The sequence below is a fragment of the Carya illinoinensis genome, chromosome 5 (genome assembly GCF_018687715.1).
Source record: "Carya illinoinensis cultivar Pawnee chromosome 5, C.illinoinensisPawnee_v1, whole genome shotgun sequence".
Lineage (NCBI taxonomy): Eukaryota > Viridiplantae > Streptophyta > Magnoliopsida > Fagales > Juglandaceae > Carya > Carya illinoinensis.
This window is the reverse complement of record NC_056756.1, coordinates 14,783,821-14,800,584: the sequence shown is the minus strand read 5'-3', so window position 1 is coordinate 14,800,584 and position 16,764 is coordinate 14,783,821. Positions and strand designations below refer to the sequence as shown.

Genomic DNA, 16,764 nt, shown 5'->3' with positions numbered 1-16,764 from the left:
GACATTTTGATCAAAAGCCTGACAAATTAGACGTGTTCCGTTGCATAGTCCTTTTGAAGGATTAATGTTTCTAAGCAGCATGATAGGACAGTTTATCTTCAGTAACAATTCATGAGGAGGAAGTTCATTTGGGGTTAGAGTATTTAAAAAATCTTCCATAATTGACTGTTCAGATGTATCTATTGCTTCATCAAAGCTATAATATCACTTAAGCTCACCAGGAAATCTATGAATTAGCAATGCATTTATTTCATCAACATAACTGTTCTTTGGTGTTAATATGGCCCGATTCATCATAGCTGAAATATTTATTGAATATTCATGAATATCATGGAAAACAGCATCTATTAAATGATCCAAAGAAGTACAGTCATCTTCGTAAGGAACAAGCATGCCATCAAGAATTTTTATAGTTTCATCAACTGTGATTGGTGGCATTCCATTGCCCAATTCTAACACATATTCTGAAAAGACTGGATCCAATCTTGCTCGCATATTTTCAGTCAAATGAAACTTGATCAATGTAGGCCACAAGTAAGAAGAAACCAAATTGGCGTCAACATGTTCTTGTCTTGTTCCTTTATGAACCACAGGTAAAACCTGGCGAAAATCGCCACCAAAAACGACAACTTTTCCACCAAATGTTAACTCTGAATCATTAATGTCTCGTAGCATTTTATCTAATACTTGAATATGTTGTTTTCTTGGCATAGGGGCCTCATCCCATATAATTAACCTTACCACACGTAGTAACTTTGCGATGGCACTTTGTTTACTGACACAACATATGCTATGTTCATCAGTATCTAGTGGAATCTTAAAGCGCGAGTGTGCTGTTCGACCTCCAGGAAGGATGGATGCAGCAACACCAGATGAAGCAGTTGCAAGTGCGACTAATTTTCTTGATCTTACTGCGGCAAGAAGTGCCTTGTACAGGAATGTCTTCCCCGTCCCAGCAGGGCCGTCGACAAAGAATGTAGCAGCTTCATTAGAAAAAACTTTTCCCAAAACTGAATTATAGACATGTCGTTGTTTACTATTAAGGGCTTCTGATGCAACAATATCTTCTTCTGGAATTTCAACAGCCAATTCATCATCGATTTCCCTAGATTCGAGTTGGTCTTCACCAAAACAAATGTTGTCATCAAGAAGATGGAACGAATTAATGTCTTTCCCCATTGATTCAAGTGTAAAAGAGATTGAGCGCAAAACTTGCATTCTTACATCCGACATAGAATTTTCAGTCGACCTAAAATCAACTGACATATCTTGCTCAAAACATTCCCAAAGCTCTCTCGGATTGGTTGGATTACAATAAACCAAAATAGTTGCAAATAGTCGTCTCAAACTGGATGGCATTTGATATAGAGATGCTTCATGTAAACAATCTTGTAAGCTACTATCTCTTTGTAGCAAACCATGCATAGTTGCTGCCTCACGAAATGTTGGAGCCACGACACCATCAACTGTCCTAAGATCTTCAAACGACAAAGGTCCTCTTACATGATTTAGCAATATCCGCAGATAATACCTCTCACCTTCAAATGGATTTGCTGTAATAATTCAACCTATAACAGTTTTTTTTTTCCGACGAGTCCACTCTTTGTATTGTTGGCTCCAAACATAAAATTCTGGAAATTCTTTGTATGACAATGTCCTGACATTTTCATCTACTTGGTTTAATGCAAAGAATTCTGTTAACATTGATTTTGCAGATCAATCAGAGTTGAGAATATTGATTAAGTCTTCATTTGCTCGAAAAGTTATTTGGTGTTTATCCTCAAGATGTAAATGTAAGTTATATACTGATGGGTACATTTCATTAACAATGAAGCCGTATATTTTCCACATAGCTTCAGGTGGAGCAATCCATCGGGCCGATTGGAATTGTTGGATTTCGTCAATTTGTTGATTGGTTTGTTCGGAAATCAAATTGAAAGCAACACGATCATGCCCTTTGTAAACGTACTTATAAAGATATTTGACTGCTTTTATCGTAGAACAAATCTCCACATTAATGTGACAGTCAAATGTTGCAAGCAAATATGGATTATATGGAACGACCCAACGGTTATCCAAATTATGGCCTCTCAGTTTGACAGTTATTCCATTGTCAGAAAGCTTATATATTGGGAAGCAATCATTTCCAACAGTCGTACCTAATGCATAACTTTTTGGATATTGGCTTTTGCAACAACTATTTTTTTTCATGCAAACATTTGTTGGATTCAACACTCCACATGGTTCATGCATCATATGCTTGATAACAGCATTATGCAAGTGTAAATTTGTGTTTTTATCAGGTATTTCTGCCGATACGATCTCATCAAAAGATTCAAGCGCATAGAGTTTCCAATTCCTCTGTAATATAATTAAAAAATGCGCATGTGGAAGCCCTCTTTTTTGGTGCTCAATAACATAAACATATGCCGAGACTTTTCCAAATATCTGCTGCTTGAATAATCGATCCTTTAATTCTTCTAATTTTGCACGAAAGACCCGAGCAACCAAATCAGGCCGATTTTGACTCTCCTCATGCAGGCGTAATTCATTTGAAATTTCTTGCCAGTTTGGATTGCACGTCATTGTTAAAAAAATGTCTGGTTTACCATAACGCTGAACTAAACCCATTACTTCCATATATTTTTTTTGCATATCTCTTGGACCCCCAATAAATGATGAAGGCAGAATAATCCGTTTTCCAACATTAGAAGCATCAATTTCCCCAAGTGTAATGGTATCAACAATACCTTGATATAACTCAGATCGAATATGTTGTTGTTTGCTACGAAAATAATCTAATCTTGACGTCTCGATCTTAACATACATATCGACAATAAATTGTTGCAATAGGCGACCAGACAGTAACAAAATTGATCTGACATTTTCTCTGATTTGTAACTTGTAGCAATAATATTCACGACACGAAACAATTGGATCATTCCTTTTTCTGTTCAATGCTGCAAAAGTTGTAGGGAAATGAAATATTATAAAATTGGATGTCTATAAACTAAGTACAAAATGAGAACATTAAGATTACACTATAACCTCGATGTTCTCTTCTAAGTAATTCTTCTGTTGATATTGATCGATGAGGATCTATTGATCGGGTTGTTTTGTTACTTGTTAATGTGCTTCCTCTATTGACCCTTTGAATGCCTTGGTGCCAACTAGTATCGCCAAGAGGAAATAACAACGGATACTGAAGTGGATCATAGCAGCCAAAATAATATTGAATTATATGACTTCCACCAGAATGACTAAAGACATAAATGTCTCGTCCTCTTAGCTGATCTGCATCTTCATTTTCAACCCATATTGCTGCAACTTGTGAAGATGTCGGGACATTGAATACACGTTGATCTAGACCAGCATCTGATCTTATATGGATTACTTGATTTTCCAAATTTGACAAATCACCAAGAGATCGAAAGAACAGAGAATATGGATTGATGTGAAGAATATCGATGAGTTGAGCTATAATTGATGGATTCATTCTGTCTGAATCAGAAATGCGATTTTCTAATTCATGCTCCGTATCATAGAAATACAATTGAAGATAAGAAGGACGGCCATTTAAAGGGATTAAATCATTGATATAGTGATAGATCTGTCCCTGAGTTCGAAAGGTATAAATTCCTCTATTCCGTCTGCAAAGATCTTCATCGAATTCAACTCCAAAGGATGTAAACGCGAACTTGTTATTATAAGTTCGAACATAGGTCTTAAAATGTGCAGATTCATCTGTGTTAGAGGTGAAAAGATCATAAAGTTGATCAGGGACGGCATTTGTGGCCAAAGAAATTATCCCATCAGCACAACAAAATCAGTTTGTTTCATGATAGAATCGCTTTGCTTTACAATGTCTGCAAGAAGGCACATACGGCAAAGAATATGCTTCAGATGGCACGACTTGTAATAATTGCCTAAGTCCAGCAGAGCGGCGATGCCCCTCACCTATTGAGTTCAAAAGTGAATATAAGACAATAGGTGTAAACTCATCGATTGTTTTTTGAATGATTTGACCAAGGACACTACTGGAAGAGTGACAAGAGTTGACAATGGAATCAGAAGAATGAATAATATAATTATACTGGTTTCTTACCCCTACAAGGTGGCGATATACTTGTTTCAAAACTTGACTGTTCCTGAACAACACATGGAGCCTATTTGAATAGAATGTTCCCAAATTTCAATGAAAAAGAACATAAGGATGTTTGAATACGAAAGATGACAAAATAATTTCAGGAAAACCTGTTGAATCATAAACTGATTAGAGACGGTTGTTTCATCTATGTATATATTTCCTAATTTACGTGTCAGAAATCCATAGAATGACTCGAACAATTTGAACGATCTGTCACATTGTTTAATGATGAAGTTGCCTCTGAATCAACCACACAGAAATTTACACCAGGAGGAACACATACTTCATGAGATGAAATCAGTTCACCGATGTCAATATCAAAATGGAAAATCTGTTGTCTCCTTGACACCTTTTGTAGAACAGTAAAGTCTTAAATGATGTTTATATGTTGGATATCATCATTTGAACGTTCATCAATTGATATAGTCAGTTGATCACCATCAAACGAAGTTGAATCTTTTAATTGGAGGGAATCGCTGCTAGATGCCTTTTTTTTAGCATGTATTTCTCTCTGTTTTCTACGGAGTTCTTCCTTTTTCTCTTCTGGTAAATCTTTATACGGGATATTCTCCGCCCGTTGTTTTCTTTGATCTTCAAAAAATAGTCTCCAAACTTAACTTTTACAAAACTAATATTACTATTTCAAAACAAATGCTACATAACTTATTAACACAAGCTTACCGCTACTCATTATGTTAACGAAGCAAATGATTCTTCCAAAAGTTGGATACTGTTCCACACAACCAAAATTAAATGAATAAATAATAATTGCTTAATGCGAAATCCATACCTCCATGATGCATTTTAAATGCTATAAACAATTTCGTTGATTCATATGTTGAAAAATACATACAACCAAATTATTTATACTTTAAATCAACAAGGAAATGAAGATAAGAAAATAACACATGAAATGGAAAAATACCATGAAAATAGAACTTATAAAAAGCATAGATCGATATCACATATCAAAATTCTTGAATAAAATATTTCTCAAAATTAATTTGCCATTCAAAGCAAGGATCCACAAAAAAATTATAAGTAGGGACCAGGCCTGTTGTTTTCTTTGATCTTCAAAAAATAGTCTCCAAACTTAACTTTTACAAAACTAATATTACTATTTCAAAACAAATGCTACATAACTTATTAACACAAGCTTACCACTACTCATTATGTTAACGAAGCAAATGATTCTTCCAAAAGTTGGATATTGTTCCACACAACCAAAAGAATGATTTTCAATGAAGACCTTGTACAAAGATCTTTGTTTGGAACTTTTGAAACATAGAAGATGATTTAGTGAGAAAATGTTATAGGGTCAAAATCCCAAACACAACTCAGCACCATTAAAAAACTAATCAACATGCTGTGTTGTGGGACCAGCTTATTAGAGGCTGATTTTCTTAATCAAGGGTCAATCTTCCTGCAATACTCGCAGAGAAAGATATTATTTAACGTACACGAAATTAAGAGCTTGTCGGCACCGTTGGTGAATTATATATTGAGAAGTGTCGCGTCTAAAAGTTTCATAAAAATAAATTTCTAAATTAATATAATTTTTTAAATCTATTTTATAATAAAATTAATTTTACAATCTCATATATCATATCAAATTATATTAGCTTGTAAGTTTACTTTTGTATAATTTATTTATATCTAAAATATTTTTCTTATATATATATACATATAATATGTGTGGTGCATGATTAATTGGTCCAAAACAAAGAGCTAACAACTAAAGAAAAATAAATCTTAGGTCCAATCCAATTGACTTTTAGCACCAAAATGTGATGATGATCATGGAAGCAGCTAGCTAATTGCAAACCACCATGTACGTACATGGTTGATGGAGGATCGGATGGGTTTAATTTCTTAGTGAGGGAAAGACCATATATATGAAAAAGCTGATGGGAGTTGGGAGAGTTTTAATAATTAAGGCAAACATATATTATTAAATAAAATCACTCAAAGCTTTGAGTGATTAATGATATATTATCAATTTAGATAATGATGAAGAAATATTATTTTATAAACTTTAGTTTATAAAATAATATTCTATCTTAATTCCTCTCAGTGTTTTATGCACTTTGATTAATTAATGATACCTTATCATTTTATATAATGATGAAGAAAATATTATTTTATAAACCTTAGTTTATAAAATAATATTCTATCTTAATTTCTCTTAGTGTTTTATTAAAGTGTTTATTTTAAATAAAATACTTACGCGTTTTCAAATCAGTGTTTAAACTCATCGTTAGATTTTTTTGAAGATCCCGAAACGTAGGACTGATATTAAATACCCAGGCCCCTACCCTTTCCCTTCAGTCTTTTTCTCTTTCTCTTTTCTTTCTTTCTCCCTTTTCTCTCTCCCTCGTGAAGCTTCCAACCTATCACTGTGCATGAACTTCCTCCACCGTTCGGTCTACGCTCCAGACGGCGCCACCTCCAGCCGCCGTGCCTCACCTCCCTCACCGGTGTGTTCCTCCCTCACCGGCGAACACAACCTCACCGGTGGTGTGCTTTACCGGCCACCCGATCTCTCTCTTTTCTCTTCCAAACAAATGGGTCTTCAACCCTTTTTCACCTCTTTGGACCACCATACACGGCCGAAACGGCCACCAAGCACCACCAACGGAACCACCATGTCAAGAGCTTCCTCCCTATGTCCTTCTTTCTCCCTAACTCTCACTCTTTCTCCGATGGGTCTTCACACACACACGTTCGGTTGCACCGCCGTGCACCACCGTACACGGCCACCCATGGTGTTTCACCACCACCACCTTGTTCCTCTCATCACCACAAACTTCCCCAAGAAATTCCATGGCCAACGGACCTATGTAGAGCTCTCACTCTCCCTCACTCTCCAAGGCTGAGAATAGCTTCAAACGGCCAATCCGCCGCCGTGAGCCACCGTATGGCCACCACCTCGCCACCACAGCTCCACCACATGTTCCTCTACCTTTCCCTAGCTTTCCATGAAGTTCTATGACATATATTATTAAATAAAATCAAAGCTTATGATCCCTAATGGAAAATAAGTAATGAAATTACGTACCCCGCCCATAACAAAAGCAAGTAGAAGATCTTTTAGCGTTCAAGCTTTGAATTTATGTGATATTGGAGACATATTTCAATAGCTAGCTTTCAAAGATTGGGGGGCCTCCCTTGTCTCCTTGGTGGGAAGCATATGTCTCATCATATGTCTCATCATATTCTATTATTATTAATTATTAATAATAATACTTAATCAACGTGCATTGCATTTCGATTATATACTGAGGAGTCAATAGAATGGTAATCCAAATATTGTATTCAAATATATTTGAATGAAAGTCTGATGTATACTTTAAATCAACAAGGAAATGAAGATAAGAAAATAACACATGAAATGGAAAAATACTGTGACGCCCCCAAAATCCCCACGCCCGAACACGGGGAAATTGAGACGTCCGGATGGTGACAACCCGGGTCACCATCCCATCGACGGGTGCCGAGTGTGTGCAAGGCAACAGATGTGTACAGAGAAACACGCAGCGGATAACGAAAGTCATAACTAAGTACCAGAATTTTTCTTAACGTAATACAAGCTGTTTAAAACATACATAGATGAAATATTACAAAACACAAATACGGCTTTAACAAATAAAAAAGATAGCATCAGCAACCCGGCGGAGCCGCATCCTCGGGCTCAGCCTCCTCCTCATCGTCCTCTAACTCTGCACCAAAAGCTACGGAACCACGAATGGTACCGCAGGTAAGTAAAACCCAAACACTACCAGATAAAAACACATAAAACTCAAACAAGATGCATGAACCATGCCCAATGCACAAAGCCCATAAAACACCAGTTTTCCACACACGCCAAAAACCTATTTGGCCCAAAAACACATCCTTTCCGAAAAACACGCCAAAAGTCACATTTGGCCGCCAAAAGTCCATTTGACCCAATATCTCACCAGAAGTCCATCCGGCCCAATATCTCGCCAGAAGTCCATCTGGCCCACGCCAAAAGTCCCATTTGGCCTCATAAACCATTATCCAATTTTAACCGTATGCACCATGACCTCCCCTAAGGGTCATCCGCACACCCTGGCTCCAGTGTCACACCGTAGAGTACCACCACGCATGTGACACCTAACGAGCGATGCCCAGTTCCGCGCCCCGCGCGTGCGTAGCCAAGCATCCTCTAGCCCTCGCCAGCGAAGGGCCACGGAGTCGGTGAGTAGGGCGATGCCCGGTTCCACGCCCGGCGCGTTCGTAGCCAAGCATCCCCTAGCCCCGCTCCCTTCATCTCTCTCGACAACTCAGGGGACATCACTCAGTTTATTCCGCTCCCGAGTGACCAGAGGAGCTCCACCGAGATAATAACTCATCCCGGCTTGGGCTCGTGATACACACGCACTCGCAATACACTTACGCCAATACACAGGCTTTTCACATAAATCAACAAACTCACGTGCATGCACCATGTAATGTCATAACAATGCATAATAAAATAATCCAACAAACATAAATCACATAAACAGGCAACTCCGTCCTCCATCCATCCGACCCCCGAAACTCCTCGGACTTAGTCCGGAATCAACAACCAACAACAGTAAATAATTGAATGAGCAATATATATTAAAATCTGAAAATAGGGTTTGGAAAATACTTACAACGCTATATGGTAATTTTAGAAAATAAGCGGCGTTGCAAACGGTGGAAAAACAGCAACGTCACAGTGAAAATTCACTGTGGCCGTGGGTTTGAAAAACCCACTTTTGAACGGGGACAAACTAGGATACGAGATTGATAGGGAATGGTCTAGGGATGGTTGTGAAGCTATTGGAAGTGGTGGTTGGCCGTGGGTGGCGGCGGAATCGCCGGAAATGGCTGGATTACCCAAAACGGAAACTAAGCTCGTAGGAGCTGTTCCGGTGGTCGTTGGAGGCCGGAAATGGGTGGGTTAGGACGGCAAGGAGTCGGTGATGAAGTGGTGAAGAAATGGTGGCCGGAGGTGGAGCGACGGCGGCGGATCGGAGCAAAATCCGTGCGCCCTTCTTGGAGCTTTTCCGACCAAACGGCCGGCCGGTTGGGGGTGGGCTTTGGAGGGGTGGTGCACCGGAGGGAGAGGAAGAGAATGGGACCGGTGGGAGGCCGAACGGTGGCCGGACGGCGGCGGTAGGGGCTGGAGAAGGGGACGCCGGCGTGAGGGAGAGGGAGGAGAGAGAGAGAGAGAGAGAGAGAGAGAGAGAGAGAGAGAGAGAGAGAGAGAGAGAGAGAGAGAGAGAGAGAGAGAGAGAGAGAGAGCACGGGGGGGTTCCGGATCGGGGAGAGAGAAGAGAGAAAAAGAAAAAAGAAAAAAAGAAAAAGAAGGAAAAAAGGAAAAGAAGGGAAAAAGAAAAAGAAAAAAGAGAAAAAAGGAAAAAAAGATGTGAAAAGAGATGAGGTCCAGTCCTCACTCCGAGAAAACGAAACAAACCGCCAAAAAGATTAAAACCACAAAACAACTAAAAAAAATAAAACACAACCTCAAATAAATTAAAATAAATAACTGATATATTAATTAAAATAAAAACAACCATTTAAGAGAAAATACACTTAAAAGCGGGTCATCACAAATACCATGAAAATGGAACTTATAAAAAACGTAGATCGATATCACATATCAAAATTCTTGAATAAAATATTTCTCAAAATTAATTTTCCATTCAAAGCAAGGATCCACAAAAAAATTATAAGTAGGGACCAGCAAAAAGAGATATATAATATATATATATATAAAGGCACTTACAGGTCTTGAAATGAATAATAGAGAGTCTTTTATATATTTAGATCTCTTGATGAGGACAATTCCTGTTTAGACACAAAAGGCATTGTAAGTTTTAATTATATTATATATATATACATATATATACACAGGCAGATTATGTGTAAACAGATTTTCCTTACCATAAAAAAAGAAATAAAACTAAGGAAATATGTACCTTCTGAAACAAAAACCGAATCAGCTATGCAAGACCAAGTTAGAAGTGAACACAAATGAGCCATAAAGACCGTTTTAAGGTGCCTGTTATTCTTAATCATCTAGACGTCCTATCACCCTGTCAAACCACTGCTGCAACCAAATCTCTTTACGGATTCATGATGACTTATAATCTATTACTGTAGTCATATTTGTATGACATTTGCCTGATGAATTTTTGTCGCTTTTCATGTTTGTTTCCTATAAGGTAGGCCAGTACGTACGCAGTGCAATAATTCAACATCGATCATGATAATGATTCCATATTTTTATAACTATTATTATATCTATATGTAACATATTTTTTGCATGAGAATAATGCTTTTACATATCATGGATTATTTTGAAACTTATCATGGATTATTTTAAGAAGTCTTTATAGTGAAAATATCAAAAACAAAGGAACATTCATATCTTGTGTGTACAAGCAGGATAGATATTGTCGGGGTAAAACGAGATTGATATGAGTCATGATTGGTTTGAGAAATTACGTGCAGCTCCCGACCATGGGGCTATATATACATAGGATTTATATACCACGTACCCCCCATTTACCAAGCTTAGGATTTATTATATATATTAATAAAAATTTCAAAAAATAAATATATATGTTTTTATTTAAGTAGAGAGTCTTTTATATATTTAGATCTCTTGATGAAGTTTGGAAATTGATATATTAAAACTTAGTTCAATAATTTATTTCAAGAAGTCGATGTCTAATGTCAACAACTAAGTTAATTTATATTATATAGATGTATATATATTAGCTATACATGATGATGATAAGATCAAAACGAAACGATCGATATATATTAGCTCTTTGTCTTGTCACGTGGCAAGGCCAACAGTTACATTGTAGAATCAACCGCCCGTTTTCGAGATCAAATAATATTATATTAAATTAAAAGAAAGATCTACAGAGACCGGTTGTTTCGGTGAGCAATTAAATGCAAGAGCTGAAACGTGTCATGCGGTGGTGATGGAAAAGGGGTCACGTGTAGTGCAGGTGTTGTTATTTAATTGGCTCCTCACTTATCAGTCACACTTCAAATCGATCAGATCTTGAAATCTAATCAAATTTTAAAATATTAGAACAACAATATTTTGGCTCACATTTATCATTTTTTTTTTAAATAATGCACGAAACTTTTAGGCTTTATAATTATAAATATTATTTTTTAATAAAATATATAAATGTTGTCCTAAGATTATAATTTAAAAAGAAAATTAAAAATTTCATAAGTGCACATTAAATAATTTAATATAAAATTTCTTCAATCCGAATGACCTCTAGAAATTATGATATGCATTTAATATAATTCAAGCCTCATACCTAGAGAAAGCATAGCACCAAAATCAAGACTTTTATCACTTGAACAAATATGTTAGATTTGGTTTAATTATACAATTCAAATTATTTCATCTCATATAAATATTTTATTTTTTTCAAATTTTAACATAAAATATAAAAAATAATTCAACTTTTTCGCATCATGAGCTATCTATTTGATTCTTGATCTCCACCATCGTCAACATATAAGAATTTTCACTTAGAATTTTGTAAGAAAATTCTCATAAAAGATATATTTTTCATGCATGCATGCATGCATTTTAACTTTTTCTTTTCTTGGAAAAGTCTTTCAAAGAAGGCAAGGGATAAGGTTTTAAATACGATCACTTTCAAATGTCCAATACGAGCAAGATTACTTGATTCTTTTTTGAGATGGTAAGTGGTAGCCTTTTAGGATATGGACAATTTCAAATTTTCAACACTTGAAAATTTTTCACATTTTATATGATTTGCTTTGCTTTCAAGAATCATATCGCACTTTTTGAGATTTGTCTAAATTAATTAAAGCTAATCATGAATAGGTTGCCAGCAGTATTATAAGCACTTGATCGGTTGCTTACATCATGGGTTAATGGCATGCCCTATGTTTCAAAACTTCTCAAATTTGTGCTTTTATCTAATCATTATAATTTTTTCAAAACTGTAAAAATCAAATTTCTGCTTTCATATTTGTTGGGAATCCGATTGACTCGTGATGAAAAAGGTGTCACTTTGATTTTTACAGTTACCGGAACCTCCAATTAGGACGTAAAGACAAGAGAAGCATCACATGCGCTTGCAATTATTTTTTGGAAAAAAAAAAGCCCACTTTATCAAAAGGCACCAAGGTCACAAATATACGATTCTGGATATGACTACGATTTCTTAAATCTTCACAGCCCCACGCGATGCAGAGCAGTCGAGCCCACAGCTGCCTAACGCTCCACGATGGCCTTTTGACCAATTATATTAGATTAATATACATATTATTGCTGCTATCTTTATAACGATTCTCTGTTAGATTTACCAACTATTAAAAATAAAGAGCAAGTTAAGCAAGAAGAAAAAAATATGAAGACAAACTAATAAATTTAAAAAATATATTTAGATAAAAATAAGATCCGAAAATTATTCTAACCACCATCCAGCTTTAGCTTTTAAGTTTAGATTTTTGACTTTTCTCCTGCCAAAGATGAGAGAGAGGAAAAAAAGGATATCTTTGGGTCTATCGGAAGTGAAGAGCTTTTTTATGGCAATATTGTCAATGATGGGCCCACAAGCGGGGTCATCCTCCATGCCAAGATTCCTAAAAACCAAACTTACATCTTCCTCATCCGCTTCGAATGCGTAGGCGTCTGTGAACCATTATAAAGTAAGCAATATTATTTCTTTCAATGACAGATGGAAAATAAAAAAATGAGTAGTAAGGGCAATTATTGAATTATTTCAATCTCCAACCAGTACGTTTCCTAATCAGGTGGGGCCCACTCAATTATTCAAGGTTACTGTTATCCTCAATCATCTAGATGTCTTATCACCCTTCAAAATCACTGCTGCAACCAAATCCTTCTGCGGATTCATGATGACTTATAATGTATTACTGTATATCTTTAGTCATATTTGAATAACATACATGCATAGAGATAATGACGAGCGCGATGTTAATTAATAAAAGATGAAACTCATCATACATATATTTATTATTTACTTTGTTTTTAAGAATAAGAATTTCTCATTATTAAACAATGTAATATCTCACACACTAATTATCTTCAATTTTATCGATCAAAAATAGATCAATATAATAGGAATTAAATTAACATGAATTCCTAACGAAGATGATCGAATCAATTTATGATCAATTCGATACTTTTTACCATGTCCAAAAGAATGAAGAAATGCCTACAAATCAACTTGCATATATATTTTTCTTTATTGGCCGGTTATGCTTTCGAGAATCATCACTGGCCATTTCTTTAAGCTGAAACAGCATGCATGCCTACTCTTACCAAAATTTCCAGTCTTATTTGAGAGAATAAAATATAATTTACATCATCTAAAAAATAACAAAAAAAAATAGGAGAACCTAACTAACTATATATAAATATGTATATATATATATATGCAATTGACAACTGATGTTACATCGACCATTGGAGCATTAAAGATATGATGATAAATGAGAAATCATACAAAATTATATTATATTATTATAATTAAATATATTTGATGCGAGTTGGGGAATGATAATCCAATTATAACATATATTAATGTGCAATACTGTACGCATCTAATCTTTCCCAGCTATCCAATTAGAATTTCTGATTCCGTATGGCGTAGGCAAACTTAACGAAATTGAATTCATACCTCACAAGCAATCTAGAGAGAGAGAGAGAGTAGGTGAGTGGTTGCTTTCATTGGAGAAGCATTATTGTCAAACTTTGGGCAAATTGCTTTTATATTTTTTACTTTGAAACAGGAAAGAAATGTAAGATAAGGAAAAGGATCCCACAACCCTTGCAACCGACCCTACCCACTTCCTATATTATACTCCATAATATATTATCACGGGATAAATAGAAAGCACAATAGATTGAGAGTGTCTCCACACTACAATGATAGATTCGTATATCAGTAGGAAATAGTATTTTTTAGCGATAAGAACGCATGACTCATTCCTAAAAATTAGTTTATCCCACATGTCTACAAAAAGTTTGAAAAATAATAAATGACAAAGCAAATTATCCAACAAAATGTGTCTTAAAAGTCAAAAGTAGAAAGAAGAAAATCATCAATATTCAATGATCATCATCGGTGCCAAAAAAAATAAATTATAAATATTTTTTCCCGAGCCACTCCAAGGGACGTTTGCTTAGTGGAGGCAAAATATAAATGTAAAACCTTCCCATGAAAGTAAATAATAGTAATCAGCAACACGTTCAACAATCAGCAACACCGCTATGCACCGCTCAACAGCAGATAAGAGAGGTGAAATGCCCTAAAATAAAGAACATAAGAAATAAGTACATCTCATTCAGTATACTGAAGCAACTGAGGTTATTCATGTGAATCAACCTGTTTAGAAGGAGAGCAGCAGCGCTGTCATGATTGTTGATATCTTGATCCCGTGGAATTTTTCCAAATAACAAGCAAAGATTTGTAAAATGAGAAGCTTTAGTTGGGATTTAGAGAACATTCATGGAGGAGATGAATGAAATTATTAAATCTAAAATATCATCTCTTAAATACAATTAGTATTTCATATTCATATTACGGTTTTGTAAGAAATTGTGCATTATTAAATGAGAAATAAAATAGAACACATAGAAGATCTAACAAAAGATAGAAACACAAATATGAATATTTGTGAAGTATTATTTTATTATCACAAAGCAAAATTACAGAAATTTGAGGCTTTTTGCCTCGATCTTTAAACGCTCTTTCTCTTTAAAAATCTGCATGTCTTTCCTATCTAAAGGAGTAGCCACTCGAAAAGAAGAGTTAAGCAAAAATTTTAAATATCTGTTCTCTCGCTTTAGTGCTTCTATCTTCATGTTGGAATCCATAAGAAGCCGCTGAAGGATAGAAATATTCTCGTAGAGTTTGTCAACCCCACCAGTCCTAGATTGTAGTCGCTGAGAATATGCGACAAGCGTTTATGAGTATCGGGTACCGAGACTCACAAGCTCGTAGATAATTTCATGATCTGACTTATTAGTCAGATCATTATTGGATTGCATTATAACACCTACGGAAGAAGTAGAAACAACTGGTGAACGAGGTGCAGAATACCTCATATATTGGTAAGGAGAAGATTGCTGAGCCATTGCAAAGTGAGAAAGCAGAAAGAGATTGCAGAGTAAGAATGCAGACTAATTTCAGAAAAGTGAAGAAGATGAGATACAAAAGAAGATGAACTGAATAATTCTTTTATAGAGAAAATTATGATAAATCATCTCTCGTGAAGTATTTCTCTACAAGAGACAAGAGTGATGTAGTATCATAGCTGCGGCGCCTGACAGCTACAGAAGAGCAATGTAGTGTCATAGCTATGCGGCGCCTGACAGCTACAGAAGACCTGTAAAAATCCTACGGATCAGAGTTGTCTGGTCTAAAATAGAGGACCACCGCTCTTGTTAAGAGAGAGAGAGAGAGAGAGAGAGAGAGAGAGAGAGAGAGAGAGAGAGAGAGAGAGAAGTTAATTGCTTAATTTTGATGAATTCTTTACTAAGTATATTATTTAGAAGAACACTTAAAGTATATCATTTATATTTTTCTAAGGCAATCGAGAGTTTACCACTGAAACCGAAGATGTTAGACATGGGTACAGCTGAAAAAATCCCGGGAGGTCGAATCCGCACCGTTTTCCATCAGAAAACCCTCCAAACAGAGCAAAAAAGAGAAAACCAAAGAAGACAACGGCCAAAATCTCTTCGTACAGAGCTTTATCAACAAAAACGGAAACCTACATGCAAATTCTATAAGATAGGGCAAAAAAAAAGTAGAGAAAATAAGTGAGAGGAAAGAGAAGGTGAGGAGCGAAATGATAGGAGTCGGGGTGGGTCAATGGAAAACAGTTTTATTTCGTGAGAGGAATGTGGGAGGTTTGTGTACGTGATAATAAACACAAGGGAAACCCACATGCAATGTATTTGTGCTGAGAAGTGGATTTCCTCCCACCAAATGAAAACCAGGTGTCCTTAAAGCGGTTTTCGGTTTTGCTTTTTGGTGAATCACGACTTGTTTGGATGCTCGACTAAGTATGTCTTCGACCCGTTAAATTCCTAGATTAACTACTCTACTCGCAACACCATCAACATGATATAACATCATATTTAATACATTACGCTACCCGTTCATTATTAATCAATCATTCAATTACAGTATTGGTATTTAATCTTAACAAAAAAAATATATAAAAACATTAATTATGATTGATTAAAGATTGCAAAAAATAAAAAAATAAAAATTGTGCTTAAACTTTTAAGTTAAAGAAAGAAAATAAGAGAGAAGTCGACAGAAAAATAACTGAACGGTTTTTATTAATTTTTTGCAATCTTCAATTCAACAAGTCAATAAATGTTGGATTCTTTACCGACACATGAATAGTTACTGATACTTTTTATAAGATGGGTTCGAATAATTGAGTGGACCACATTCGATTAGGAAACGTGCTGGTTGGAAATTGAAATAAACTGATCATGATCAACTCAATTCATTATTAATTATTATTCATGTTATGCAAGAAAAATATATACTTTTATATTAATTAGCTCT

The 16,764-nt window shown here is 35.6% G+C and overlaps 1 protein-coding gene across 1 annotated transcript; it reads right to left on the bottom strand.

Annotated features, from left to right (window-relative positions):
• Positions 1-204: 204 nt before the first annotated feature.
• On the bottom strand, positions 205-4,943 carry LOC122310117. Its single transcript, XM_043124003.1, has 7 exons — positions 4,938-4,943; positions 4,386-4,496; positions 4,106-4,166; positions 3,862-3,957; positions 3,049-3,744; positions 1,817-2,960; positions 205-1,498 (listed from the first exon to the last, which is right to left on the bottom strand). Exons 1-7 carry the CDS (start codon positions 4,941-4,943, stop codon positions 205-207), a joined length of 3,408 nt encoding a protein of 1,135 aa, XP_042979937.1.
• Positions 4,944-16,764: the final 11,821 nt, after the last annotated feature.